Genomic DNA, 9,834 nt, shown 5'->3' on the forward strand with positions numbered 1-9,834 from the left:
TGCAATCGAACCCGGTACCTCTGCACTGTGAAGCCGACGTGCTAACCACTGGCTACCGGGCCGCTATGTTAAATAATGACATATACAAAAGTACTAAAGGAGACACAACTATTGAGTTGGAGTCGATGCAATCTCTACTTTTTGATGTGGCTCGCTCTTTGTGTTGACAACATACGATGTGAGAGTGCCCAAAATCAATTGAAACCACAACAAACACGCATGCGGGGAACGGAATAGGGAGAATGAAGAAGGCATGGGACACGCCGGCACGCGAGAAACTTCCACTGGCCAATGATGTCACCTGCAGGTGAAAGCGTTGTTCTTGGCCCCCCCCCCCCCCCCGCCTCTTCACCCCGTTTCCTGCGCCACCATGACACAATCCCACGTGAAGAAAGAACAGCAGATACTTAGCCGTCTATTCAGTGTAGGTACATTCGCGTCGTATCCCTTACCTGCGCTGAATAGCGCTTAGTGGAGCGGGTTCTATTGTACCTGCGGATATCGAGACGACGACCCGGCCGGTGATCCGGTGTCCTGCGTTCTCTGGTTTCCTTTAGGGAAGCCCTGGTATCTTTCCATTTGGCAAACTTAATGTGTGACATCCTGTTTAAGGGCAAGGACATCTCCTGAGACAGGGTGACAATTGACCTCATCTTTAGTTTTCTCTCTCTTTTTTGGGGCGCCGGGGAAATGCAGGTGGGAGTGAATCGTGAGATGATATTCTGACAATATTATGCAATCATGTCACACGACAGGAGAAAAAGATTCACCGCATATACAAGTTACAAGATGTTACAACATTGCAGTCCTGTTCGGCCTCAGCGATCGGTTCGGGGTGAGCCTTTGTTGCACGCGCAAGCACGATGGCACGACAGCAATTGATCGGCGCTAAAAGGCCGTCAAGTCTTCCTGAACGTGAGGAAAGCGACTGCGGCGTCCTCGAGGGATGCTGTTAAAAGGTGAAACTCCAGAGGGGCGTGGCCTGGCGTGGCGCTCGTGAAAGACAAATGGTTTCCCAGAGGAAGAGAGGGGGCAGCACTTCTGGGAAGTCGCTCCGCTCCGCTTTTTTTTTTTTTTCGTCAGTGCCAGAAAGAGACACGGCTCCCACCCACAACCTCACAATCGACAACACGCACCGTGTCCCATTTCCCCACAAATGAGCACACTGCATTAACCTGCTAATGCATTAGCCCCCCCCCCCCGGCCTCTCTTTGTTTTCAAGGCATGTATCAATTTTCTAAGGCCGCTTCCCTCACTCATAAATCAAATCTTTTAAATCTTTTATTTATTCATTCATTCATTCATCTTCTGTACCGCTTGATCCTCACTAGGGTCGCGGGGGGTGCTGGAGCCCATTCCAGCCGTCTCCGGGCAGTAGGCGGGGGACACCCTGAATCGGTTGCCAGCCAATCGCAGGGCACACATAGACGAACAACCATCCACGCTCACACTCACACCTAGGGACAATTTAGAGTGTTCAATCAGCCTGCCATGCATGTTTTTGGAATGTGGGAGGAAACCGGAGCACCCGGAGAAAACCCACGCAGGCCCGGGGAGAACATGCAAACTCCACACAGGGAGGCCGGAGCTGGAATCGAACCCGGTACCTCTGCACTGTGAAGCCGACGTGCTAACCACTGGACTACCGGGCCGCCCGGTTGTATTTATTTTATTCAATATTATTTAATTTTGTTTGTTCATTTTTTTTTTTTACTGCGCAGCTTATTTCTCATTTTCTGGGAGATGTATACGCATATAGAGTCATTCATCCATCCATCCATCCATCCATTTTTCCAATCCGCTTTATCCTCACAAATGTCGCGGGCCACGCTGGAGTCCATCCCAGCCGTCTTGTGGCAGTAGGCGGGGGACACCCTGAACCGGTTGCCAGCCAATCGCAGGGCACACATAGACGAACAACCATCCGCACTCACACTCACACTTAGGGACAGCTTTTGGAGTGTTCCATTAAATTTGTAAATTTCCCCATTCATTCATTCATTCATTCATTCATTTTCCGAACCGCTTGATCCTCACTAGGGTCGCGGGGGGTGCTGGAGCCTATCCCAGCTGTCTTCGGGCAGTAGGCGGGGGACACCCTGAATCGGTTGACAGCCAATCGCAGGGCACACATAGACGAACAACCATCCATGCCCACACTCACACGAGGAACAATTTAGAGTGTTCAATCAGCCTGCCACGCATGTTTTTGGAATGTGGGAGGAAACCGGAGCACCCGGAGAAAACCCACGCAGGCCCGGGGAGAACATGCAAACTCCACACAGGGAGGCCGGAGCTGGAATCGAACCCGGTACCTCTGCACTGTGAAGCCGATGTGCTAACCACTGGACTACCGGGACAAATAAAGGATATCTTAATTAACCTGCCATGCACGTTTTGACACTGGATGTTTTACGGCACTGGATGAGTTCAATCAAACAAGCACTGTTTTCATTTGATGGTTAGATTCTGTTGATATGTTTGTTTGTCACTTCAACCTTCATCTTGCACTTGCAGTTCCCTCACAAGTCTTCTCTGGTGAAAATCATCCGAGCTACCTGAAGGACCAAACTTTTAAGCGTGTTTACTAAAGCACGTGAAACGGTGTTAGCTTTGGATCATACCAGTACCTACAACACATAATTCAGTCATCACATTTGTAAATTTCCCCAGTGTGGGACGAATAAAGGATATCTTATCTTATTTTCATCTACGCATCAAAGATAAATAATCCTTTTGGCAAAGATCCATTCAGTAGGAATCATCGAGCCTAACCATTGATCCCAGGCACAACGCCGCGCCTGACCTTTCATCCCGAACCGATAATCCTGCTGTCCGCAGACACGTGTGATGTTTGCGAGTGTGACGAGCCGCCTTGATGAGGGATTTTTTTTTGTGACACACACGCGAGCTCACGCCGCCTCTTGAGCCTCGGCTTACGCTTCAAAGGTCCGACGGGAGTTTCACATTGAAGCGCCTTGTTTGGGAGCTTGTTTAGACTGTATGCATATGTTTGAACAAGGATCATTGTGTGTGTGCGTGTGTGTGTGCGTCTGTGTGTGTGTGATCATGCGCCGCCTCCAATGAAAGCCAATAACAGAAGTCTTTATGCCAAAGGTCGCGTGTTTAACCCCTAAATTTGCAAATCCATTTTGCTGGCCTTCTGTTTGGTTTCTCCCGAGGCAGACGGTAAACACTGCGCTGCTTGTTCGTTGCACAAATACGTCAAGTAGGCACGTAAATGCATAAAGGTCGACTACGAGCACCCGACTTCAAGGGGCCGTATACATTCAACGGGCTTAATTAAAAAAAGAAAAATAAAACGTAAGCGTATTTGAGTGTGCTGAAAGCCACAATATGGGTCGTTCTCGAATTTGGGAACATTTTCTGTTCCCAAAATCCGTTCCTACCTCTTCTTTGAGATTCCAGACAATCCCATGCGCAAAATACAGAATCAAGCAAATCACATTTTTCCTGTGACAAAATGTAGCTGCAGTTTTCACAAAACGGATTCCTGAACTCAGCAGCTTGGCAAATAGTAATAAAATAAAATAAAATCTTCCAGAGACTTCAAGCTGTTTATTGCCACTCTTGTTTGAAGTTCACTGTCAAACTACACATCAAACAAAGGGAAAACATGTTGCTTATTCACAACAGCCTCAAGCAAGGCCCCTCTTGCTTAAAGGGCAAGTGAAGTCAAAAGTGTTCCGTTTTGATTTATATTGCCTTTGTGCAATATGAAAGAAGCTCTTTATACATTTCAGGAGGCTGCCATTTTGCCAATTGACTGAAAATGACATCACGGCGCTGATCAGTGACAAATGTGACGTTCCCAAGTTAACACCCGTTTTATGTTAGGGCTCTGTTTTTATATTATATTATATATTCTAGAGCAGGGCGGCCCGGTAGTCCAGTGGTTAGCACGTCGGCTTCGCAGTGCAGAGGTACCGGGTTCGATTCCAGCTCCGGCCTCCCTGTGTGGAGTTTGCATGTTCTCCCCGGGTCTGCGTGGGTTTTCTCCGGGTGCTCCGGTTTCCTCCCACATTCCAAAAACATGCGTGGCAGGCTGATTGAACACTCTAAATTGTCCCTAGGTGTGAGTGTGAGTGTGAATGGTTGTTCGTCTATGTGTGCCCTGCGATTGGCTGGCAGCCGATTCAGGGTGTCCCCCGCCTACTGCCCGGAGACGGCTGGGATAGGCTCCAGCACCCCCCGCGACCCTAGTGAGGATTAAGCGGTTCAGAAAATGGATGAATGGATGGATATTCTAGAGCATATTTTAATCGATAACAAAAAAAACAATTTTTTTGTTGTTTGGAACGGATTAATGGCATTTCCAGTTATTTCACTGGGAGAAGACGCTTTGAGATACGAGTGTTTTGAGTTGCGGGTGTGGTCATGGAACAAATTAAACAGAGCGTATTTATTTGAAGCAAATAGTTGCATGTTGTTGTTTTCCTGTAGTGCAAAGCTTCCTGAATCTGTTTCATGTGATACTGAAGGTCCTATGACAGTTGCTATTTGTCTTCGTTTTGGCTTTTCAAGCTTATCAATGTAATTGTGCGTAATTGTGTGTGTAATTATTTAATTTCTCTGCCATTTTGATCACACAGACTTCTCTCCCGCGTCTAAGTCACACTGGCTGCGAAGCGTTTGAAGACATACACCAACGCCACATGTGGCCCGCCGCGCCGTGTCGTGAGAGGGGAAATTGAAAAAAAAGAAATGCACGTACAAGATGTTCAACAACGCGCTGTTGGCTTTGTGGCCTCTCGTGGTGCCCGCCTTGAAATGACAGCTGTTGTCTGTCCTAACAGATTACAATCAAAGATGCAACGTGGAGATGCCAGATTTGTTGCATCTGGAAGAAGTGGAGACACATTTTCCTTCTTTGAATGATTTTTTTTTTTTCCAAGGGAGAACAGACATTTTTTTTTTAATTTGTTGACTCAATTCTTCCGAGACACAGAGAAGACAAACAATCGCGCTTCTCACGGGAAACGCTACAGACGAGACACCTGCCAGCCTGCGTAGCCCCGACGTGACCCCGACGCCGCTTCCCGTCTCGGCATGGCCTGTCTCGGAAGAGCTCGCGCCGGAAATAGCCCGGAAAGTGACTGTGTGTATTTGTGCGTGTGCGCGCGGCGGACAGGCTCTACCTCCGAAGTGTGCCAACGCGGCAACCGTCTGCGGGGGAACAATAGCACCTGTCGCTCCCGGCGACCACACAATGGAGGCAGGATAGGGTGGAGGGCGGAAGCAAACGCCGGCCCCCGAGCAAGGTATACGAATCTGCCATGTGATACGTACATATGTATTGAACAAAGAATCCTGTTCATTTTGATTGATATCCAATACAAAACGTCCACGGGCACCCGTGAAAACGGGACATTTTTGTTGCCATGTTGTTCAGCCTCAGTCTGGAGATCATTTACAGCAAGGATGTCCGAGTCCGGTCCTCAAACCAGCCAGTTTTCGATGTCTCCCTCCTCCGACACATCTGATTCAAACGATCAGGACCGTTAATCAGGTGTGTGCTGATAAGCTGCATGAGATGCAGATGCGTTGGAGGAGGCTGGATAGGGGTCCCGGAGGACTGGATTTGGGCATCCTTGTTCAATAGGGATTGCGCTTTTGTCAAAGCAAAAGCTCGACCGATTTTTAAGGATGTGCAATGGGTGTAAAAAGTCCACACACCCCTGTTCAAATTGGGATATTCATGTTAAAGGGCGGGCATGCCCGGTAGTCCAGTGGTTGGCACGTCGGCTTCACAGTGCAGAGGTACCGGGTTCGATTCCAGCTCCGGCCTCCCTGTGTGGAGTTTGCATGTTCTCCCCGGGCCTGCGTGGGTTTTCTCCGGGTGCTCCGGTTTCCTCCCACATTCCCAAAAATATGCATGGCAGGCTGATTGAACACTCTAAATTGTCCCTAGGTGTGAGTGTGAGTGCGAATGGTTGTTCGTCTCTGTGTGCCCTGCGATTGGCTGGCAACCGATTCAGGGTGTCCCCCGCCTACTGCCCGGAGACGGCTGGGATAGGCTCCAGCACCCCCCGCGACCCTAGTAAGGATCAAGCGGTTAGGAAGATGAATGAATGAATTTGTCAATAGAGTTATATGGGTTGTAGCTCCCATTCATGGTGGGAGATGTTTTGAAATGATTTATCTGTCATATAAGAAAAATCGGAATTTTGAATGGGGGTATATTTTTAGGACCGGTCCAATTATTATTTCAAATGTCATGGCGTCCATCTGAAGTCAACCTTCGACTTAGCAGACCTTCGGTGCTAAAGAGGTGTTAAGATGGCCGGCAGTCTTGTATCTGTCCGCATTCCCTCAGTTCTTTCCTCCCTCCGTAGTTGCGGAAAAACACACGTGCGGACCAGCGAGCCAACATGAGAAGCATGGTGTTACTTCACACCACGCGAGCTGTGCGAACATGTTGGAGGGAAATGACGGACACCGTATTTACATTTTTTTTTAAATGGCAGCAGCAGCTCCAGGACGTGTGACATGGTTGAATGATCAATTTGAATGCTTGTTAAATGGTGTGTGTGTGTGTGTGGGGAGGGGGGGGTCAAATTATGCATGCATCCAAGTTATGGATGCATCGCTTTTATTCAAGAGCTTATTAATTTTTAAGAGATTCTACTGTGAATTTAGCTGGTATTTGAAATTAAACTGCTTCTATTGTGGGGGTACGGTGGGGGGGGGGGGTGCTTTTTTTGGGGGGTATGAATTTAACTTAATTTGAGATTGCCTTGTTTAGATTTTTTTGAATGAATTATCATTTTACTATTTGTTGCTTTCAATTGATAACTATGAAGTCATTCAAGGCAGTTCTGGTGCAGGGCCATTTCTTTCTTTCAAAAAGTGGACGCGCCAGGCTGCCTACTTGAATCCGGACAAAAGTTTTTGTTCCTTTTTCTCGCCTTGTGACAGCGGCGTGTTCAAAAACCAAACCAACCTGTCGTCCTGCTGCCTCGGATGTGGAGGAGCTGAATAGATCACGGAGCAACTGAATGGGTTTTCTTGCCCAGTCCGGGTCACCATCTGCTCTTTATCCAGCATGGCAGCGAGCCCTTGGCACCTAAACCCAACAAAAATATACAAACAATGTGCTTAATGTAAAGTGTATACAATAATTGAAATGAAAAGCCCATTGCGATTCTTTGTGGCCAAGCAAACAAACGCTCATTTGAACATGAATGATGACGCTTTGAGTCTCACGGCCTTTTTCCTCATAATGAGTCGGTGAATTGAGGAACAAGAGTAAGTGTTTATTTGTGGCCGCCATGTACGGAGAAAGGATGGCGGAGGGGCGTATAGTGTGCATTTGTACTCTCCGATGACAAAATAAAGAGTGTGTTTGGCGTTTGAGTGGCAGGACAAGAGAGGGATTTTTTTTTTTAAGTGAGTGTGTGTCCTTCATGAGCAAATCCAGACTTTTTGTTTTTCCAAAAATAGTGTGGGTGGAGACAGTGTGTGATGAGGGAGCGAGTGTTGTGGCCAAGCAGGGAGGTGTTGGGCTTTCATGCAAACCCAGCAGCTGTCTGTGCTCTTACACACACCCTGCGTTCATGGTTAAGACACTATTTTATGGAGGAAAAAGAAGAAAAAAAATCACATTTTTCACATTTTACACAAAAACTGCACATTAGAGGGGCCTTTTATGCTGGGCAGCCTAAGGCACATCTGTGCAATGATCACGCTGTCTAACCAACCATGTTGATGTGCAGCAGTGTTGTTAGTGAGGCGTTGTATCAACCATGAAATCTCAGATTTCACTTTACAGGGACTTGAAACACTGTACTGTGACAGTTGAATGATGGCAATACATGCTAACACAGAAAACACCTGATGTCTTTTCAAGAATAACAACCGAGTGGTTTTTCTGGGGGGGGGGGGGGGGCTTGGCGGGGGAGATGTACGCTCAGAGAGCAGACACTATTCAACAAACGCTGACGCACAAATACACACGCTTAGTGCCCTTCTACTGAAGCAAAACAAAGGGGATGTTAGCATTAGCATCTGTAGATCTATACTCAACTGAGTGATGTTCCGGTTATCAACTGATTATTGTAGAATTAATAAAAGCAAGGATTAGTTTAAAGTCGTTTGTGGTGTGTTCCATCAACTACAAAATTTCAGATTTCACAGATTTACAGCGACTTGAATCACTACTGTGACAGTTGAATGATGCAATACATGCGAACGTAGAAAACTCTGATGTCTTTTCAAGAATAACAACCGAGTGGTTTTTCTGGGGGGTGGGGGGCTTGGAGGGGGAGATGTACGCTCAGAGAGCAGACACTATTCAACAAACGCTGACGCACAAATACACACGCTTAGTGCCCTTCTACTGAAGCAAAACAAAGGAGATGTTAGCATTAGCATCTGTAGATCTACACTCAACTGAGTGACGTTCCGGATATCAACTGATCATTGTAGAATTAATAAAACCCATGGATTAGTTTAAAGTTGTCATTGATGTGTCACATCAACTACGAAATCTTAGATTTCACTTTACGGGGACTTGAAGCAACGTTGACAGTTGAAAGATGGCTAACACCATGCTAACACGGAACACCTTTGATAACCTTTTCTTGGTTTTTTTTGGGGGTAGTTGTACACCCACGAAGCAGACACTATTCAACAAAAGCAGACACACAAACACACGCGCCGAGCCCTGAAAGCCACTGAAAACCGCCATAATCTCATCAGCGTTGTATAGTAAGAGGCCAAGGGACCACATGACTGTGCCTCGCCGTTGTTAGCGAGGCTACGTGTGCTCGTTTGTGTGTGTATGGATGTGTGTGCGTGTGTGTTTCTGGTTTAGCGGTCGATGCCTCCAAACAGGACTATCAAGAACCCCTTGTCGCAGTGGAGAGACCACCCACGTTTGTGCGTGTTGCCTTTTTGCGTGAGGTGGCTATTCCAGTTGCGTTGCGTGTGTGGCCTGTGGTCCGGCATTGTGCTGTGTGTTATCTATCCACTTCAGTCCTCCCATTTATGCTGCAAGGATAACAATCCTGGCTGGGATTGGAAGCGCTACCGGCGTAATGCGCGACGTGACAAATGGCCGGAAAATAGCAGGCTTGAAAATAACGGGATGATGCCACTTAACGCGGCTCTTCTCTTGAGCCTTATTGACACGGCGCATCAGAGGCGTAACAATAGATAAGCACTTTGGGAATCTTCTCTGCGAAAAGTGCTCAATAAATAATTGAACAACTGAACACAAAAAATTCACACACTGGTTTGTATGAAAATAAATATATTGCTAATTGTATTAGAAAGAGAGCTGTGTTTTTGTTTTTTAATTAGGGCTCTCATTAGTTGTGGCAGTGGAGCTCTTGGAAACTGTATCAGTGCTGAGCCTAAATCCTTTCGACAACAGATTAACCCACATCAGTTGACTTGAAATCCGAGATAAGAGTGTTTGTCGTTGCTGTCGTGACTTTCAGTTGTGCGTGTAAAAATCAGTAAACACAGCGACTGCGTCAAAAACAGAAACCTGGAACGAGTTCAAGAAAAATCTTACGGTTTTGCATGAGATGAAATGATGCCTGCGTGTTAGGCTGGGGGAAGCATTTGAAATGTGTCACGTGATTGGCTCTTGCTGGAGTGAACGACAACGGGGGCCAAGAGATTGTAGCTCGCTTTTGACTCTCGGGATTATTTCAAGAGGCTCTGTGAATTTCTGTCGTTCAAGGAGGTATCGAGTGTGTCATTGCACTTTAGGCTGTGCCTTTTGTGGACAGTTTTGACTCTTGATGGTTATTTCTGTTGTGCACTTGCATATATTTCCCAAACCGATTTATTTTTTTGCGCCAA

The 9,834-nt window shown here is 46.9% G+C and overlaps 1 protein-coding gene across 1 annotated transcript in view; it reads right to left on the reverse strand.

The window, feature by feature from the left end:
- The window catches only part of si:ch211-272n13.3 (ankyrin repeat domain-containing protein 36A), a 77,369-nt gene extending 70,290 nt beyond the window's left edge, over positions 1-7,079 (reverse strand). Inside the window, exon 1 of the mRNA XM_052061955.1 lies at positions 6,965-7,079. Within this exon, the coding sequence (XP_051917915.1) occupies positions 6,965-7,068 (104 nt within the window). The 5' untranslated portion in view covers positions 7,069-7,079. The remainder of the gene's footprint in view (positions 1-6,964) is intronic.
- Between the last annotated feature and the right edge of the window lie 2,755 nt (positions 7,080-9,834).

The sequence above is a fragment of the Hippocampus zosterae genome, chromosome 3 (genome assembly GCF_025434085.1).
Source record: "Hippocampus zosterae strain Florida chromosome 3, ASM2543408v3, whole genome shotgun sequence".
NCBI classification, from domain to species: domain Eukaryota; kingdom Metazoa; phylum Chordata; class Actinopteri; order Syngnathiformes; family Syngnathidae; genus Hippocampus; species Hippocampus zosterae.